The sequence below is a fragment of the Accipiter gentilis genome, chromosome 7 (genome assembly GCF_929443795.1).
Source record: "Accipiter gentilis chromosome 7, bAccGen1.1, whole genome shotgun sequence".
In the NCBI taxonomy this organism is placed as follows: domain Eukaryota; kingdom Metazoa; phylum Chordata; class Aves; order Accipitriformes; family Accipitridae; genus Astur; species Astur gentilis.
Window position 1 is genome coordinate 18,228,498 of NC_064886.1, and position 19,977 is coordinate 18,248,474.

Below are 19,977 nucleotides of genomic sequence, written 5' to 3' on the forward strand. Positions count from 1 at the left end.
TCTCCGCCTGCGAAGTGCCTCAAAATGTGCGGCCGGGGCAGAGCTGGGGGGCCGGGAGAAGGGGAGGGCGCTCCCCGGCTCCCCTCCCACCCTCTCCGGATAAATGGGCCGCCGGGAGGCGGCGGGCGGGCGGGCGGACGGCGGCAGCCTGTGGACGAACGCGGCCCGCCCGGCCCCGGCCCCGTCCCCCGCCGCGCCCAGCGCTCCCTGCCGGCGGGGCCGCCCTGGGCTCCGCCGCACGTAAACGGCCGCATCCCCCGCGGGTCTGGGGCGGGGGGATCGGCCCTTTCTTCCCTTCCTCGGGGGCCGCCTGACGGGCGGGCGGCGGCGGCGGGCGGGCAGGGCGCGGGGGCCGGGTGGAGGGAAGGCGGCCGGGGTAGCCCCGGTCCGGCTGGTGCTGGCTCTCCTCCCCGCAGCAGGCTCAGCCCGGGCTCCGGCAGGCTGGTGGCGGCGATCGGGACTCAGGGGGGGCCCCCCGGTCTCCTTTCCCCTTCCCTCCCTCTGCGGCGGGCGGCGCTGGAGCATTTTCTCCCGCTGCGGCCCCCTCGCTGCCCCCCAGACATGGTAGGTCACCTACAGCTGCAAGGGATGGACGAGAGCCTGAAGGAGAAGAGCCGGGAAGGCTTGCTGGACAGCCCGGACTCGGGGCTGCCCCCCAGCCCCAGCCCCCCTTTCTACTCCCTTTCGCCCGGTGAGGGCCGAGCTGGGGGCAGCGGCGGTGCGGACCCCCCGGCCACGGGGCACCGGCGAGAGGCCAAGGACGGCAAAGTGGTAAGAGCCAAACCCTGGGCGCTGGGCTCTGACCTCTCCGGGCCCCGGGGGGAGAAAGTCTGGCTGAGCCCCGGAGTGGGGGGCAGTGAGGAAAGGGCCTGTGCCCACTGACTGCGGCACTCCTGGGCACCCCGGCTGCATCCCTCCTCAGTGCCCGTCCACCTGTACTGGTTGGTGGATGAGGGCTTTCCCAGGCTGCTTGTGCCCCATGGTGGCACCGCCGCTCGTGTGCCCAGGCAGGGGGTTGGCCCAGTGCCGGCCGGGGGTTTTCTGATACGCTCGCAGAAGTGTTGGCAGTTTGGCTGGGTAAACGCTAATAACAGTGTGGGAGTGGAACCCAGGTCTGAAACAGGCTCCCCTGCCTACCTTAAGAACAGGAAAGTGTAACTGCTTCTCGGTGACACTGTCCTGCCTGGTAGATACAGGTTGGAGCTGCATCCGTCTGGACCGAGGCAGGGAGTCGGGCTCTCCACCGTCGTTATTCTGGCATCCCACATTTGTTTTGTCAGGAGTGTGGAGCCACGTTTGCTGGAGCCCTGGCTGCAAGAAAGACAAAACTGTCCGTTAACTCAGGGCAGGGTACAGATGTCTGTCTGGGGAGTTCGTATGCAGACACGGTCTGGGGAAGGTTGTGTGCTACTGCCCTTTGCAGGAGTGGGGTTTTGTGGCATGAGTCTGCGTGAAAGGTTTGTGTGCTCCATGGCCGAGCGGAGCAGGGTTAGTGGTTTGTAAGCTCAGACAGCTGGCAGTAGCGCTGTAGATTTCGGTTAGCCTGACGCAGTGCCAGTGAAGCGGTGGACTGTGGAGTAGGATTTGGGTAGATTTATTATGACTGTTATTCTGCTTTATTTTGTTTATTTCTATCCCTTAGCTATAAAAACTGTTTTTAAAACAGAGTTCAGAGCATAAGCTATGCTGGTGGAGGTTTTTAAAGGATGATGAAAGTTCTCCCCCAGGGTCTTTAAATTTTTTTTTTCAACATATATAAAAGACATTTGTAGGTGTATTCAACACAGTTAATTGGCTTCTATACGGAATAAAAACTGCAGCACAAATATTTCCATGGGAAAAATTTATCTACCTATGGATTAGTGACAATTCAAAGACTTCTTCTGGCAGAGACATTTTGCAATGACTTCTTACACCCTCATTTACTTTTTCAAGTTCTAAGGTTGTTTTAGCATATTATTGAAAACTGCCTTTTACTCCCGAACATGCCAAAGCCTTCCCCATGAACAATGACTCCTTCTTACCAGACTACAGTGGGTAGGGTGTGAGGTGTTAATTATGAAAATCAAATCTCAAACCCGCTAACGCTGCAGGTCCAAATATGGAGCCTTACCTGCAGATGTCTGGGCATGTGTGCCATCTTGATGGAACTGTTTATGTACAAAGAGTTACTTACCCACATGCCTCTGATTTGGCAGGATCAGGCTGTTGCTATGTATTTGAAAAATAAAATGTGGGAGGAAGATGAATGAAGGCTTGCTGGACCAGAAGACAGCTGGGGTGGAGGTGTCTGCAAAGCTCTTTAATGGGGATATGACAGCCTCCATTCCAGTAATATGACAGTTGGCCACCACTCCTCCCAAGAAAGCCCTTAGATATTGAAGATGAAAGACCATGAAAAAAACCTGTTTCAGCTCTTGGGCTGTTAGAACTGAGAGTTTTAGTGCTTGACTCCTACGGAAAAGAAGTTATTCCTGTGATCTGTGTAAGGCAAAATTAAGTTTTCCAGTTATTTTTAAATTTTGATCATAAATGAACATTTTACACTTTTCAGAGGAACTCACACTATAGATATTTCCAAATTTTATATCACATTGCAACAGCATGGGTAGTCCTGGGCTCCTGCTGTTGTTTGGGTATGGGTTTCATACATTGTGCATATTTCCACACCCTTAGTAGATACAGAAGATTGCAGAGATCCTAACACTGAAAACAATTTGACTGTATTATTTGGAGTGGTGCAGGACTGTGCTCTTTAGCTGTGACTGTTTGGTACACTGCAAAATAATGAAGTAAATAGGAACTTTCCCTCTATTTGACTGTACAGAGAGTTTCACTTCTCATTTCCACCCTTGCAAATACTGTACTTGCAGCTGTTACTAAGAAAGCAGGAAAAATATGGAGAGCATTGCTTGCTTCATACTTCTAAATTTCAATGTCTAATTAGCTTTAATCTTGCCATTTAACAAGGACTTGCAGATCTATGAGCAATTATGCAATCCATGAATGTGCTTCTGTTTAACTCTACTACTCTGCTGTTCATCAGAGCATGCAGAATTGGCAAATCAGTAATTGCAGCTATTTGCACACCAAGGCATGCTTTTTTTTAATCGCCTGTTATATTAGTGTTTGTTTTGCTTATAAACGTGACAGAGCCAGGAATGCAGCCTGCACTCTTTGTGTTATAATACTATAAAACCATATATAAGCTCAGTCACTAACGGCCAACATTCTAGTATGTACGGTTACAATAAATGGCTGTCAGGTGAAGAAAACAACATTCCAGGTCTGTGGGAAGTATTTCATACTATTCCTTGCTGCAGACCTATCAAAACCACCGGTCTGAACCCAGTTGCGTTCTTTTGCAGTCAGCTATTTTGCTCCAACTTCACAAATATGTTGAAGAATTTTTCTGCCCTAGGACAGCTCTTCTCATACAGGCTAAAATGAGATGCATGCCCTTATCGAAGACTTTCTTGTGTGTAAAATCTGTGCTCTCTCTGCTTTGTGTTATTAACTGTGACTCTGAAAAAGTAAACTGTCTTCTCTTTAATAAGCATGACTTTGTTTCAAAGACAATGCACCATTTATTCACATTTAACCAGCCAATTTGGCTACAGCTTTGGGATCCAAGAAAATATGAAAGGCAATTTAGGGCCAGAGTCATAAATACCACAAGTTCAACACCATTTAGGGACTTTTTTTGTTGCATTTTACTTGCAGTGCAGGAGAAATTGGCTTTTATTTCTTCACATAAAATCCATGTAGGGAGTTTGTCAATTGTGTTGTGCTTAAGTGCAAATATCCTAATGAAAATAGAAGGTGACTTTTACCTAGTTCTGCCTTTTAAATCTGAAATGTGATTAAATTGATTCTCAGGACTTGGGTTACTGAATTCTCTAGGCTTTGCATGTAATGCTGGGCCAAAATGAACATAAATACAGTGAAATAAATCTCTAATAATTTGCACAAAGAAGCAGGTAGGGAATGAAATGACATCAAAGTAGCCAGATCTGCTTAGAGTTCTCCCTGTTGTTGTTGTGCTGGGATATAGTTTTAGGCTAGAAGAGCTGCTTTTGGGCTGTACTGAAATAAGTGCTTTGCATTCAATAGCGTAACTCCTAATGGTTATCAGGGGAGATCAGGATCACGTTCATCTGCACAACTATCAGTTGTGCCTTCTTGAAGCAGCAGACTTCCTGTCCCTTCCAAATGCTGTTGGCACTACAACGAGTTCCTTTTTATTTGAAAGTGTGCATTCAACCTGCTTCACTGAGCACTGACTTCTGTAGGACAGTGGATCAGCTGTCATATGAATGCTCCCATGTAGGGAATTTCTACTTACATTCAGGAGCTGTGTTGGACAACAGTGCAACAGTCTCATGTGGTGGGAGGAGATTCCAGCTTCATCTCAAGTACAGAGGAGGATACTTTCCCCCTTGGCACAGCCTTCACAGGCATGGTCCCAACGATGGGGTCCAGGTCAGCATGTGTGCCAACCCTGTTGGATTTGTGGCTGATATTAAAAAAAAAAAACCAAAAACAAAGCCAAAAAACACCTCTTCCTGACACGTTTCATTTTGAAGAGCCCTTGGGCCAGAGAGCCAGCATCTCATCCTACACTGAAAGTGCTCTGGGAAGGGGGACTGTCTTGTTGGGTCTGAGTGGGGAATGGCCATCAAAGGGTTTACAGGCAATATGTAACTTCCAGACCTGCCAACACCTACAGTGAAAGCACATGGGAGAGAAACGCCCAGCACCCCAACCTGAGCCAGCTTGCAGCCCTCACATGAAGCAAGTGACATGACTCTCCAAGCCCAGGTGGGTCCCAGCAGCTCTGGGGAAAGCCCCAGGCTTGTGCGGGGAGCGAGGCACCCATCTGGTACAGCGGCAGGGCTTGCCTCAGGGGCTGGCGTTGGCGGCCGAAGTCCTGACCCACTTCTGAACCACTCCCACGGGGCAGGATCCTGCAGGAATTCCCCTGGCAGGGGTTGGCGGTGGTTTCAGTTTCACGCCTGCGTCTGCTGCCTGGCAAAGGGTAACCCCACCTGGCTGTCCCCTGTCCCTTGGTCCCATCCAGTTCCGAACACACACCTGCTCCTCTTCCTCCTTGGTCCAAAGCCAGCAGTGAAGGAGGGGGAATGGCTCTGGGCCTCACCTAATCTGCAAACCGTGACACATGTTCCTTCTGGGCAGATCAGGGAAACAGTTATAGGGGTCTCATCATCTACTCTGAAAAATGTGTCTGTATCTAGGGTGGTGTCTTCTAGCTGTTTAATTTCCATTGCATCCCTGTGTAATGCTGTGGACAATAAGCAAAGCAGCACACATTTCCCACTTGAAATAGAAGAGGGAAAGGCAGGAAGGATGTAATTCTTTGAAATAATAAAGCCCTGCTTTCTACCTGAGGTCTGCACTTACTGTTATCACCTCCAAATATAATCTCATCCGGCTCTAGTATAAATTACTCGTAACGTGCAATACGCAAAGATATTGGGAAAATAAATGGGCTGTTAAACAAATACTGCTTATCAGCTAGACCGGAGAATGTAGATGTGTGTCAAATAACTCAGCCAGATCTTTCATTATAGCTGTAAATAACAGCTGAGTAAAGTGACATTTTCATGGACCTGACATGTTACCATAGTGGGAAAATGTGGTGAGAGATTTGCTTATGCCCTAGCTGAGTTAGGAGCTGGGAATTTGGGAAGCTGTATCCTGGTTGTAGCCCTGATGCTTGGAAAGCTGTTTCCCCTTACAGTCCCTAGAGATCTAATGCTGCATCTTAGTGCCTTCCACATAATGACCATCGCAAGAGGAGTTGGTTAGTTCTGGTCCTTCGTGGTCTCTGGGGAAAGGTGTTTTTTGGAGTTTATTTATTTCAAGCCACGTTAATTTACTTCCCTTTTTGTTGCTTTGCTGCCTGGGATTTGGAAGCTAAAGAATAGTCAGTATATTTCAGGCCAGTTTCATGGCACTTTTTTTCCTCATCTTTGTTTACTATTTGATAAGTCTGCTTCCATTCTTCTAAGTTACCCCAAATTAAAAGTATCTTAACAGACCCCACTGACTCTACATAATTATTAGGGGTAAAATAGCATTATTCTGCCCACTACATTATTTTTGCTGTTGTTCAGAACTCTGTGATCTAAATACCCCCAGGAACCAGTCACTGAGATGGCACTCATGGCAGGTACAAAGCAATGACATGGACCTGAAGGTTGTGTGTCTGTCCTAAAGCGAGAGCCCCCCATAATACTTACACCGCCATAAAGGAAGTACTGTTAGTAAGCTGTAGATTGAATTCCATTCAGCAACCAATTTTATCTGTGTTTATCTATGTGCTACTTGAAAAAAGCAGAGTTTAGCTGCCCAGGCCATTACATGCCTGAAAGGCATCAGAGTTAAGACAGAAGGAAAAATGCAGCCAAACAAGAAAGCACTTCAACTTTTTAATAATATTGTAACTCTTTGCTGGTTGAAACAAATTATGTACTGGAAAGGAAATAAAAATGATAGCACATTTACTGCTTAATTTTAACCTTGGCTCTGTTTTGAGGCCATAACATGTACGCATGGGGCTCACTGTTTGATCTCTCCAGTATCTTCCCCTTCGCCTCCTCAACCTTCCTGGACTACCAGACTCCTCCTCTCTCGGCATAAAGATTACAGGGTTGTGGTGGCTTTTGCAGAGCTGCATCTGATAAGTAGAAGCACAGCTCCAATTACTGGGGACAGATTAATCAAGTTCCAGCTGTAACCTTCCAGCACAACAACCCTAGGGTTTGTTCTTTGGATAGACAGACCTCAACTGTGGATCACTTGTGGACAGCCTCGTCTAAAGACATGTAGGTTTCTCCTCTTCATCATCAGTGACCCCCAGTAGTGTGCAACAAGCTCTGCTCTCTGCTAGCCCATCTGTGGTGCAGGGCAATAAACTCACCTTATTTGTCAAGTGACCGGAGATCGCTGAGTGGTTGCTAGAAATGAGCCAAGGATCATAATTTTCTCAAGGGAGCTCAGCAATCCAGTGTTCCTTTTCTTTCAACCATTCCTGTGCAGAAGGAAAAAAGAATTGAGTCAGTATTTTTCTGACAGGCAGAACATTTTTGTTTTGTTTTTACCTCAAAACAGATTGGAAGGAGCTGGTGTCAAACTCTTGCCAAAAGCCAGCTTTTGACACGTGCCAAGCATATCACATTTTTGCCCCAAAGACAAATCTTTTGGAAAGCTCGTATCCCCTGTTCCTTCCTTCCCAACTCCAGGTGAGATGCAGAAGCAGGCATTTCAGAACATCTCTGGAGGTGAAACAAAATTTTGCTTGAAGTGCCTTTCAGTTGCTGCTATGTAAAACCTGTGCTTACTGTTTAGTGACCCTTTCACTCGGTGCAAGCAATTCATTTGCTTGTTTGGTGAGCAGACAGCAGGGTCTTACAGATGATCTCTATTTTTGGACCCTGCTTTGTAAGTTATTTACATCTTGCATTTGTGGACTTCCAGGTGACTTCAGGGTTTCTGACCTGCAGCAACTCGTGGTAGATAAGTGTGAATCTGTAATGGTCTCTGATGGGTGGTGGAAGTTGCTGACTTTGGCTTGCCGATGTTCGTAATTGTTCCAGCTTTCTAAATTAACCAAGCCAAGCCTGCAGGTCTGAAGTTGATGCTCATTTACAGCATGTGAATGCATTACGAAATGCCTTTCGCCACCCTTCCCTGCCCAGTGCAAGGTAAACTATAACCCACAATGGAAATAGTCTTATCACCACTTGGTCCAGAACTAACCTGCAGAAGGCTGAATCCTGCTCTCACCAAATTCAGTGGCAACTTTTTGACTCTGATTGATTTCAGTCATGCATGACAGAGCCTCTTTCTCCATGCACACTGTATTGTTTCTGCAGCATGTTCTTGTTTCCTGTTCCCTGCTGTGGGACTTGTGATTTCAACAGACAGTGTTTGCCTCTGGGCTCATGCTTTGACTGAGCGGCACCCCCGGCACACAGTGGGCTGTGAAGCCGTTCCTGTACAAATGCTGGGGACCAGATGCCCCAGCAATGTTCCTGATAAGCCACAGGAAGGACCTTGCCTTCTGCATCTTCGTCTCTGGGGATGTTCAGAGCACACTTAGTGTCAGCATATATTAGCAAGAAGTGTGAAGGTTTGTTTGCCTGGAAGCACTGAAATGGCTTCCTTAAAACTGCACTTTATAGATGCCTGTTAAAAGATCTGGATTTCTCCTGCATTAATCTAGCAAAGATGCTCATAGTTACTATCCATCCAAATTTGTTATTTGGCATTTTAACAAGCTAGTCTGCATCTGAAAAGCAGCTTAATTGACAACAGTTCCATTTTACCCAATCTTCAGTTGTCCCTGGCCAGATGATACTCCCATAGGCTAAACTCACAGTAAGACAATATTGGGGTGCTTGTGCAGCTCAGATCAGTGCTTCCCAACCTTTTTTCTGGTTATCTAAGTTTGCAGTCAGTTTTGGCAGCATGGCCTGAAAACATCTGTTGTTTAGAAGCTGCGCCAGAAGAGCTTTCCCAGTTCTGTTCTGCCTCTCCACTTTTTGGGCAATTGGTACCAGAGTGTGAAACTGTCTTTGGTGGTTGTGACTTATTTTACCTGTTACGGGAAACAGCAAACCACCAACTTGCTGATTACACTCAAAGAGAACTATTGCCCCTCCCCAGCTGAGGTGAGCATCGCAAAGGCCCCCCAAAGGCAGTGCATGAAGAGAGCAGCGTGTGCAGAGCACTCCAGATGCACTTTCTTAGGCTGTAGGATCACGCGAAGGAGGGTGGGGCTGGGCATGGACTTGGGTGGATGTCCTCTGAAAACCATCTGGGTGATGCTGGAAGAGGCAGTGGCAGTTCAAGGGCAGGGGCTTTCCCTTCAGAGCCTATTGCAAACCTGCACCCTGCTCAGCACTGGTCAGCAGTGTTGTCTTCAGGATAGCATATAAAAGCCCAAACTGCTTATAAGTCAGCATTGTTTTGTGCTGAGAGTCATGGTTCATGGTAAAAATAGGACATTCAATTATTTTTCAGTAAGAAGTATTCATACCTTTAGGTCTGCTCTTCATGAGACAGGACAAGGCCCACCTTTCTGCCTTGTGCAGATTCAGTGGGAAGTTGGAAACACCTTTTGCTGAGCTGAGCTTTTCAAAGGGAGGATCAGAGATGATAATTTTCTCACCTCATCTGCAAGCAGAGACCAGTTTGGGGCCTTTTGGACAAGACCTCTCCTTAAGTGGGCACAGTGTAAAAAGAGGACAGGTTCTCAGCTGGAGTTTTGCCAATGTCAGGTATGGCCACAGGAGTATAAAGAGAAAGAGAACCGTGTCCTGAAGGAGGGACATGTATCCCCAGCCTTTCTTCCTTCACCAGTTAAAGCAATCTGCATGTCTTTGCAGGTGAACCCCCAAACGGCCAACTTACTTACTGCTGTTCACAGAGCCCTGGTGCACATGGTGTTTGACTCCTGCACCCAAATGAACCTCTCCTTGTGTACAAGATGTCTTTAGAAAGAGCTTTAGCCATGTGCAGACTGTTAAAAGCTGGAGATCCGCACCCTTGTGAACTAAGGCTTGTCTGATCTAAACAATTCACATTTCAGAAGCAAAGAGGTTTATTTACGACCAGAAAGGCTGCCCTTGCCCTCCCCTGTCAAGAGTGTTGAAAGCAGTCCAGGAATGAACTTTGCCTTTTGGCCAGTGTTTGGTAGTGAGGGTGAACATACCTTTTTTTTTCCTTCTTTTTTTCTTCCCCATACCTATGCAAATACTGTCCTTTTTTGGCAATGGAACAGAAATACTCAATCAAAAAGAGGGGTTGGCCATTTTACTTTACAGTTTAACACAGTAGTAAAGTGCAGGACATTTCGGTATGGAAAGAGTAAACAGCTTTATGATTTTAGGACACAGAACTGAAGGGCTTGGCGAATTCAGATGAAGCAATGGCGTTTTTTGCCTTAGCCTAAAGCAGAAAGCCCAAGCCGCTACAGAAAACCAGACCTCAGGTAGTAGGAGCTGATGCTGTTGAGTGGACTCAGCGGAGCTTTGCCAGTTAACACCAACTTAAGGGATAACCTGGTGAGCTTTTGGGGACCTGCATGTTGTACAGGGTAGGGCACAAGCTGCAGAACCTCTTACCCAGTGCTGCCAGTAGGAGCTGGGTCACAGCTCTGCTGTTCCCTCCTGTACCACCCAACCAGAAGATGCTGGGGAAGGTGGATCGGAGTGGCATGGGAAGAGCAAGCCAATACAAGAGCTGTATCTTCAGCTACGTCAGTGGATTCTGTGAGTCCTGAGATGATCTTACTGACTTACAGTGATGAAATATGGCTGTGATTCTAGCACATATGGCCTATGCATGGTGGAAAGTGGAAAAACTCCATGAGCTTTTCAGCCATCTAGAGACCTTTCAACCCTGCACACAGGCTGCCTGCCATCTCCTTTAAAGAGATGCTGTGTCCCTGTATGTCATAAATTGCTGCCAACAGAAAAATGGTGGCAGAGACCAAAACCTGCAATGACATTTTTCCAGGAGGTCAGGATTAGGCTTAATTAGCTGCTGGGCTTGGTCCAGACACCAGACACAGGACCCCTATATGTGGGAACTGATGCTTAAGAGCACTCCAGTAAAGACAAGTGGGATTACTCAGTTTTGTGGTGGGCAGAGGAGCCTAGGCTGGACTGTGACAATTAGTCAGAGTAAGTAACTTCAGGGTGTAATTAGTCTTAAAAATCCAGTTTTCAGTGTCATGAATTGGAGCAGCTCCATTCATTATAAAGTTCTGGCTTGAAACTCTTTTCCTGCATTGCAGAGGCCACAAGGTGCCCCAGTGTCTCACCTCACACTCAGTTGTGCATGGTTAACTAGAATGTCCCTTGGAGCATGACAGCCGTTTTTGGCACGGAGACTTCAGCGACAGCAAGGCTATCACTTCGCCTGCTGGATTATTGCAAGGGATACATTATTTGCAGCATAGAGAGAGAGAGGTATACAGATATATAAAAATACATATACACATCTCACTTAAGTAGACTTACATCTTTTAAGTCAGCAGACTTAGGCCTTATCTCTGTGTTACATCAGACTAAGAGGACTTCTCTGTGCTGGTGTACTTTGAGTCTTTGTAAGATTTGTTAATTCATAACAGTGAAGGCAACATCAGGGCTAAAGAAACCCCCCAAACAATTGCAATTCCTGTGAGAAACAAGAAAGGAAGAAGGAAAGGAAGGGCTAAATTTCAACAGATGCTGCAGCATGGAGTGCCAGAGATCTGGGCAGAGTCGCTTACCTGGGTGATGTGCTGGGCAGAGGGAGGTGGAGAGGGTGGTATTGGTGGGTGGAGGACAGCTCGCTGCATCGCATCAGCCCTGGGAGCTGGAAGTCAGCCTGTAAATTGATACAGCCACAGGTGGCAGATCAGAAAGTCGAGGCATCTTAAATACAAGGCCTGTACGAGGCTTGTCTGTGCGAGGATGGGGTCCTGTTCTCTGCTGACCACCTGAAGGCTGTTTTTTGGCAACTTGACAGTGGTCCTCCCCTTTGAGCAAAAGGTGCCTTCCTCAGTGTGATCAACGCTCTGCTAACCTGGGGCCCTGCTGTAAACCTGGAAAAGACAGGGACTGCATGGGGGAGCTGAATGATGCTGAGAGTGCAAGCAAGGTGAGCTTAGCTTGCATGAAACAAAGTTGGTCCTGATGCTGCCACAGTCACCTGTTCTCATTCCCAAAGAGCCTGTCACCTGCAGTGTCTCCAATGGGACTCTGAGGAGATGGAGTTCATCTCTGAGGAGATGGTGTCTCCTCCTGCCAGTGCTGAATGTGCTGCTGCTGGCTGCTCAACTCCCAGCCACAGCACATAATGAACCGTACCAGCCTCATCTCTTGTGTCCCAACACTTGCTGTGCTCTTCTTTCCTGCAGATGCCTTACCTGCTTCTGAACCCGTCCATGCCAGAGATGAGGCCTCGAATGTACCCTGTGTTTTTTGGAGAAAGCATTGAGGTCAGCCCTGAGCCCGTGCAGGAAATCAGGTACAGATGGGATAGGGTGGCTAGGTAGGGATTTCTGCCTTTTTCCTGGTGCTTTTCCCTTTGCAAAAAATTAAAATGTGTTTACAAATGGGAGTCATGGTTATTTTGATGGGAAGGGAGGGACAGGTGGGAGGGTAATGCCTGAATTAAAAAGGCACTGACAGCAGCAGAAGCGGAGGAGAGGAGGCAAGAACTGGAGGGAGGTTGTAAGAGAAGTTGGCTTTCCTTCCAAGGCCAGCTCAAATCCAAGGCTATGAGAGAAAACCATTACCATCTGTAGGTGTGGCGGCCCCCACTAAATAACCTGATGGTCTTTATCTTGTTCTCTGCTGACGTGTATCTGCAGAAGAAGCAACTCCCTTATAATTGGCACCTGGTTTTGTTAGCCCTTGCAGCAAAGAACCAACATTAGACTAGCCCACAGAGACAGAATGATCTCCTCCTCATGAGGAGATGGTCCCTCAAGCCAGTGATGGAGGTGTTCTGACCTCCTGTGGGGCTGGTGCTGTGGCCTATGGATAAATGTATGTCTCTGCTCTTCCTTCACTCTTTTGCTGGTCTGGAATGTACTGTGCAAACAGCATGGAACAGTCACACACAGCTTGGGGCAGGGACAGTGGGAGGACTGTAAACCCAATTTCCACCCCCCTCAATCTATGCAAATATCTTTCTGGAAATGTACCCCAGTAAATCTCTGCTTGCTGAGGAACTGCTGGCGGGCATGTTTTTATGGTGATTACATCGGAGTCTTGTTTTATGTGTGCAGAATGACTTGCTTACACCCTAGCTGTGCAAAATACATTACAGCAGCTCAGATTACATGCAGAGCACAATCAGTCAACCCCCCTCTGGGTGGAGGTAATGACAAGCACACACCCAGCTTTTAATCTTTTTTACGTGGAGCTGCACATTCCTTGGCTGCTGATTGCCAGAGGAGCATTTGGGGAACAGGGAAACAAGTGAAAGTCCTGCTGCTCCCCATGGCCAGGGTTCTAGGAAAAGCCCTTTATGTGGCCTGGTGTCTATACATCCCTTCTGGATGCCTGCAGAAAACAGGCAGGGCAGTGACATCCCACATTTTGTGGCTTCATCTGACGGCTGTTAACATGGCCACTTCCTTTGAGACCAGTGCAGCATCTCTTTGTTTTACCTGCTATTTGACCATTGCTGGGATTTTTGGGAGGCCCCAACAAGCAACCTCACCCCTCATCTCCCGGCACTCTGATTTTAGTGAGCTTGGGCATCTTTGTGTTCTGATGGCAAGGCAATATAAAGATAAAAAACCAAACATACAGCCTTGACAGCTCAACAAATGTCCATCACACTATGCTTCTGCTATCTATGAAAACCTTATTTATGGCATTATTTTCCTGCCAAGCCAGAGCCTGCATGGACGACAAGGCCTGTGAAAGCAGCAGCAGGCATGAGTAGGTTCCTCCTGACCCCAATGTGACATCCCATGCCAATGGCCCACCAGCAGCATCTATTCAACCTGGTCACGGGGGCAGTGACACCCTCCCAGCCTAGGACTAGCAGCAGGGAGTGTGGTGAGACCTGCCATGAGTCAATGATCGGGGGACCTTTGTTTCTCAGGGACCTTAAGCATTTCAAGTTGATGCTGCGTGGCTGTGCTTGTTAAAAATGCTCAGGAAAAGGCTGGATCAAGAATTTTTCTGGTATTTCAAGCTTTTCCTGCACAGTCCATGGATGAATGTCCATTCCTTACTCTCTGAGCTACCGCAGCTGAGGGGGTTTCACCACCTCTTGATGGCCTTTGCTAATAGGGTGTTTGCCTCCAGTGTAGCTCTCAGGGCTGAGCTGAGGCCCCAGTGGGGCCCATGGAGGAAACCAGAGGAGGAAGCGGGTTGCTTGGCGCTGGTGCAACAAGGTCTTTTCTCTCCTAGCATGACCAGGCAGGCTTGGTCTTCTGTGCTCATGCACTGCAGAAATGCTGAGATGGATTCACAGCAAGGTGGGGTTCCACCAAGATTCACCAGCAGGAAGGAGTCCTCTTGGCCCTCCGCTTTGGGTTGTAGGGTTGGCAGCTGCCCTGGTGTCTGTGCAGTAAGAGGTCATAAGTGTTGCCAGCTCCAAAGGGTTACAGAAGAGTCCTGCCTATCTTCTCTCCTTTACTGCCTGGGCTGTGTTACTGATACCTTGCTGTCCTCTGTAGGTGCAATTCTGAGGTGAAGTACGACTCCGAGAAGCATTATCGGGATGACATCTTCTATGGCCCTATCCCCACTGTCACCACCTACAGCGAGACAGTCATTGCTGCTCCCAATTGCACCTGGCGGAACTACAAGTCCCAGCTGATCTTTGAGCCTCGCCAGAAGCCACTGAGGTTTCAGAGCACGACCATCATTTTTCCTAAGCGTGCCAAGAACATTTACCGGACCACCCTCAACTACAGCTTGGGTTGTGCCAAGCGTTGGTTTGCTTCCAGTGTGCAGCTGGAACTCTGCGAGGAAACCAGCCCGTGCGTCATCTACAGCGAGACCCTCTGATCTGCCACTGGCAACCTTGTAACCTCAAGGAGGCTGTGGCCTTTGCTGGGTGTCTGGCTGGGCCTTCATTGATGGCGACTGAATATTAATGGCTGGAGAACACGCCATCTTGGGTGAGGCTGAACTGGCTGGGAGGAGGCTTGCAGGGCATGGGATGGTTTTGATCAGTAAGAGGCTGGCTTGTATTTCGTGACGTTCCTGACATTCATGATCTGGATTTTATTTTTGTTTTTTTTCCAAGCATATCTATTTTTGACTTGTGTCTAGATGAAATCAAGATGACTAAGGACCCTATTACCCATAGCAGAATGCTGCCTCCTGAGCTCTCTAGGTCTCGTCTAGCACATAGGTGAGACTCGGTGTAACCTTCAGAGCTATTTTGATCTCTGCAAAGGGAAGACCAACTGCAGAATCAGTGTCCAGTCTGCCCAGCATACACCAAGCCAGGTCTCTTAGAGTTTAAATGCAGAGGAAGTGGTTATTTGTATCAATACATCACAGCTTGCTCCAACAGCTCATCTGGGAGATAGCTGCAATATTACACCACTGCAGTAACCTCAGGCCTAACTTACTGGGAGGAGTGGGGACTGTCACTGAGAAAAAAACAAAGAAAACAGGCACGCACTGCTCTTGCTAGCAGCTAGATGTTTATATACCGTAGCAAGGCACAGCACAACCAGGAGGTGGGAGACAGGCCTACCCCAATGTATGGCCACCTCTTCTGTGAGCCCAGCCAAGAGTATGCAGGGGAGATTGAGGAAACTGAATAGCTGAAGGGCTATTTTCTAAAACTGTCCAAGTGATTTAGGAGCCCAGTGCCCTTTTTCAGAAGTACTGTCAGTCCGAGTGTGCCATGCTGTTTGTTGTCTCAAACACCCAATTTACGGGGATCTTTACGCACTTGCAGCCCTTCTGAGTTTCAGGGTATGGCTGTATTACAGAGAGGAGTGTAGTACAGGAAGATTATATATAGCTTCAAAGAAGCCAGTGCAGGGTTAACTCATAAGCAAGGTTGCTCACCCACTCAGTAGTTTCCATACCTGTGGCATGGACAGCTTCGCTGACTGGAGGAACAGCCAGACTTTCTCAGTGTAGAGCTTGAAGTATTGAAGAGCCCAAATCCGTCCAGGTTTTCCTTAATCAGCCAGGCTGTAGCAATTCAATAGGTACTTCACAAACAGCTAAGCTGTCTCTGCAAGAGGATCAAGAAACACTGAGAGAACAGGAGTCACTACAGCCATCCTAAGGTAAACCGTTCCCCACTCAAGAATCACATCTCCTGGTATCTCTTCACTTGGTAGCTCACTGAAAATCTGCAAGAACCTGTATTCCCACAAATATATAACCTTTGAAAATAGCATGGAATTGTCTCCAAAAATCTTACCAAGAATTTTTGCATGCTGCTTAGAAGAGTCCAGACTTAGAAAATAACCACACAGCTCCAGAAATTAATTTCCAGCTTTCCCTCTTCTAAACTTTCCATTTTGTTCCTGACTTGCTGTGAGTCTGATTGAGTTATTTCAGAACACAACTGAACAGCCAAGTCAGAAAACCTGTTAACAATGTCAACAAGATGTAGCTGATTGCCCAGAAAGAGTTGACGCAGAAACCCACAGAGATTAAAGAAAATATATCTGAAAAACTTAAAAAAATAAAATTAAAAAGACTTATAGAGATTTCAAAAGGCAATTGGTAAATGTGACCAGAACTGTGACCTTTATGATACAGAGTTCTCTTATTTAAAATGAAGCACAATTTTTCCACCAGAAGGAAATATAAGGTCATTATATACAAACTTAAATCCTGACAGCTGAAGCGTCCTTAGTACTGAAATATGTGTGCTATGGCAGTGACGAACTCTGTCTCTCTGTTCGGGAGTTAGGACTTGGTAGGGAGAAATCTCTCAAAGGATTTCCAAGGCTTCCACCTACTGTTGAATTCTTTTCAGCAACACAGAAACAAGGATTATATTTGTTATTGGTCAGATTTTGCTGTCACTGACTGTCAGCATCAAAGCCTGGAAAAGCAACATCTGCCTCCAGAGGGATTATTATACCTGAAGCAACCCTTCTCCCCAGAGTTCCAGCAAACCTGAGTGCTGCAGAGCTAGCTTAGGCAGCAGCGCAGTTGAAGCTAAGATGAATGTGGTCCCAAGTGCAGTGGAAGTTAGTGATGCACTTACTTGCTAGCTCATCTTGAGGTCTATCCTGTTTCGCCAAGTGCTGGTGAGTGAGCCTTGTGACCAGTGGAAATACTCATCTGCTGTCCTGGGCACATGGTGAAGGCTCTGGAGGGCTCTCTCAGTGCACCTGTGAGAGTCTGTAGCAAAGGGGATAGGTATCCAAGCGGAGCAACAGTGTAATCCAGGTTCAAAAGCAGGGCCAATACTCATACCCAGGAGATCCCTGCATGATGACCGATTAGATTGCAGGCACCTCCACTGAGCAAGCATGGAGACAGGCAGACCTCCAAGCTGAAGGGATGCCAGAGACTCCCTATTCTGACCATACATCAGGCTTTTCTCCTGTTAACAGTTGGATTATCCCCCTGCTCCAAGCACAAAGCTGCAGTTTTTGATCACGCTGGTCTTTGAGCCAGACAGGTTTTCCCCAGAAAATCTTCTTTATCATAGCCACCTGCAGGCTTCTGCCCACTTTGTCCACTGTTAGCTCTGCTTCCTAAACGTTGGCTGTGACAGAAAAAAAGAATTCAAAGGCGGCCAAAACACTTGTGCGCAAATACTAATCCAGTGGAGAGACCTGAACCACAGCCTGGTCTTTCACCGTGCAGGGACAGGGGCTGCTAAGGCAAAGTCTCAAAGGTGGATGTGACACCCAGGAGGGTGCAATGGAGGGCTGCATCCTTGGCACCGCAGGGTCCCCACACATCCAGGCCAGGCCTCTTCGAAGCTTCGTGCTTTGTTTTCTCTGCAAATAGACTAGAAGTGACCTAACATGCTCCTGCCCCTTTGAGCTTAAGCAGCTTTTCTGGTTTTGCCATGTCAGGAAAAAAAAAGACAGAGAGCAGCTAAGGTTTCTAGGCTGCAGAGCACACTTTGAGCTGTGTAGCCATGGACAGGCCATGGTGGGTTACCACCCTGGACCACATCCAAACTGTGGCATTGCCAAGTGCCTGAGATCTGTAGAAGTGGTTGAAAAATACCTTTTTATATGGTGTCTCCCATGGGCCCATCACAAGCTGCTTTTCTTCTCAGTGAAAGCTGGCACTGGAAAGGGACTTGTTTTTTCCTGAAAACAAGAAAATCACAGAGGGTCAGGTCTTCACCCTTGCCTGGGCACAGATCCCACCCTGCCCACCCACCCTCTGTCCCTATTGCTTCTATCCTGTGGCTGGGTTAGATGGTGGTAGAAGAGCCAAAGTTCATCTTGCTCATGACTGGGAAAAGTGATGACATTCTTTGTTTTGCTTAAACACCAGAAACTGAATTTTGTGTGTGTGTTGCCAATTAAGAATTGCTCTGAGCAGTCAAGAAGCGCCGTACCTGTAGTATGTTTGTACATCTAAAAGGAACGGTTAGTCCCACTAGAGAGGCATTTTTCTTTTAAATGGAGCATTATTAATCTCAACCAACAGATCTTTGTTCATGTATATTTTCTCAAAAATACAAATGATAAAGTTAGACCATGGAAATACATGCTGCTTAGAAAGGGGAGTTTCCTTGAGCAGCTGGGTCTGTGGCTACACAATTTCTCCCCAAGATCCTAATGTGCATGTTGCCCACAGTCCTGTAAGCCTGATGGGTAAAGTCAGACTTTGCCTTTAGAAATTATTTTCCATCAATAGTTACTTTTGATCAGAAACTTTCCCAGAAGGCATCTGTTTTTTTGGGGGGGAAGGTTATTTTTTTCAATGTGGAAAGTCATTATCTCAAAGGTACAGGGTTTGCCTTTCATCCCCTTCATTCCTGTGATTGTTTTGCCCCTGAATGCAACCGAGCATGCTTGTGTCTGGTCTGCCTGCATTGCTGTCTTTGCATTTGGGGCCAAGAGGGAACCCGAAGTAAACATTGAACTTTCACAATCTGCAGAATACTTTGCACAAACCGCAGAGAACAACTTTGACCAAAACAGTTTACTGCTTCTTTTGTCTTTTTTTCTTTTTCTTTTTTTTTTTTTTTTTTTTAACCTAAGCCAGCTCTACTTTTCTCAATGTGAAATACAGAGAGATTCGCACCCTAGGTGCCTACTTTCTGGAAATGATGAAATGAGGTTTGGGTGTTGATAGCAGTGTTTGAGTGAGCTGCTGGTCAGAGAAGTGAATGCTATTTACTATTTATGTTGAGTGTGTCTTAAAAAAAATGGAAAAGGTCACTAGAAGGCTAATGAGCAGAAGACTTTGTAAGCAAACTGAAAACTAAAGGCTGCGTGAATCTGATCTAGAGGCGAATGGTTCTGTGTGTGAACACTGTGAGCTAGGATATTTAGCCATTGTAGTTTTAACGTGCCTTTTTTCCTGTAGGGAGGGGCATCCTTGCCTTCTTTAGAGCTGAAACAAAATCAGATCCATCCTCTGTCACGGTCATTCAGTCCACTGAAGTCTGTCAGCATCAGCGTCCCCAGGCTTGTGGGGGACTGTGTGTATCAAGCACTCATCCACAGAGCTGTGCCTCTCTGGATATGGGGGAACACTTTATAGGGAATGATGGATCTTGTTGTGGGATATTCACATTTCTACTGCCAGATAAACTCTGCTCCCTGAGTATCACCCCATCACTCACAAATTTATCTGTTCTGAACATGTCCGCTAAAGCTCTCCTATAATCATTGTATTTTGTAAGTCTTGGGAGGCACTAATTCTTTTTCAGATACTGTGATGGCCATCAAAATGAGCACAGTATCCTACCATGTGAATTGTGACCTGAAGATGGGGTTAGAAGGTGTTTGAAGGTTAGAGAAGGAAGAGAACATACAACTGGTGGAAATGCATAAGGATGTGTCATATTTTTATTTTTGTAAGTAAGTCTGATTCTCTAAGTGCTTGTAAAGTACTTTACTGTTGTATATGTGGTGATGCAGTAGTTCACAATATCCTTTTATTTTTGTATATTCCCTCCACAATAATCCCTTTCTGTTCAACTCATAGAGAGTAATTTAAAAAGACAAAATTTATATATCATAATAAAATGCTCAAACTGTCATACTGATGTATCCAGAGTTTCCTTCCTCTTCCTTATCCATTTACTTGGTGCCTAATGCCCCTTTCCTATCCAGAGGGAATGTTTTTGGTGTGTCCCTCCCTTGTCCATGGATTTCAGCTCAGCTCCCCGTGGTCGGGAGGCTGTGGTCTCAGACAGTCAGTGCTGTGATGTATAAAACCTGCTCTGTCACGTATGCCCAGGGAAAGTTGAAATATCAGAGGGCACAAAACTCATGCTTCCTGCAGAGGCAGTTTTACCTTTCAAGATTTC

The 19,977-nt window shown here is 46.9% G+C and overlaps 1 protein-coding gene across 1 annotated transcript; it reads left to right on the forward strand.

Moving 5' to 3' along the window:
- The first annotated feature begins 140 nt into the window (after positions 1-140).
- RFLNA (refilin A) lies at positions 141-19,696 on the forward strand. The gene is made up of 3 exons (XM_049806592.1): positions 141-771; positions 11,933-12,042; positions 14,216-19,696. The coding sequence occupies exons 1-3, from the start codon at positions 562-564 to the stop codon at positions 14,547-14,549; spliced, it is 654 nt and encodes a 217-aa protein (XP_049662549.1). The 5' UTR covers positions 141-561; the 3' UTR covers positions 14,550-19,696.
- Positions 19,697-19,977: the final 281 nt, after the last annotated feature.

Excerpts from the sequence above, each read along its gene's own strand:
- RFLNA (XM_049806592.1), top strand. The coding sequence starts at position 562 with ATGGTAGGTCACCTACAGCTGCAAGGGATGGACGAGAGCCTGAAGGAG. Across the intron at positions 772-11,932 it reads AGGCCAAGGACGGCAAAGTG|ATGCCTTACCTGCTTCTGAA; the intron begins GTAAGAGCCAAA and ends TCTTTCCTGCAG. Across the intron at positions 12,043-14,215 it reads GAGCCCGTGCAGGAAATCAG|GTGCAATTCTGAGGTGAAGT; the intron begins GTACAGATGGGA and ends TGTCCTCTGTAG.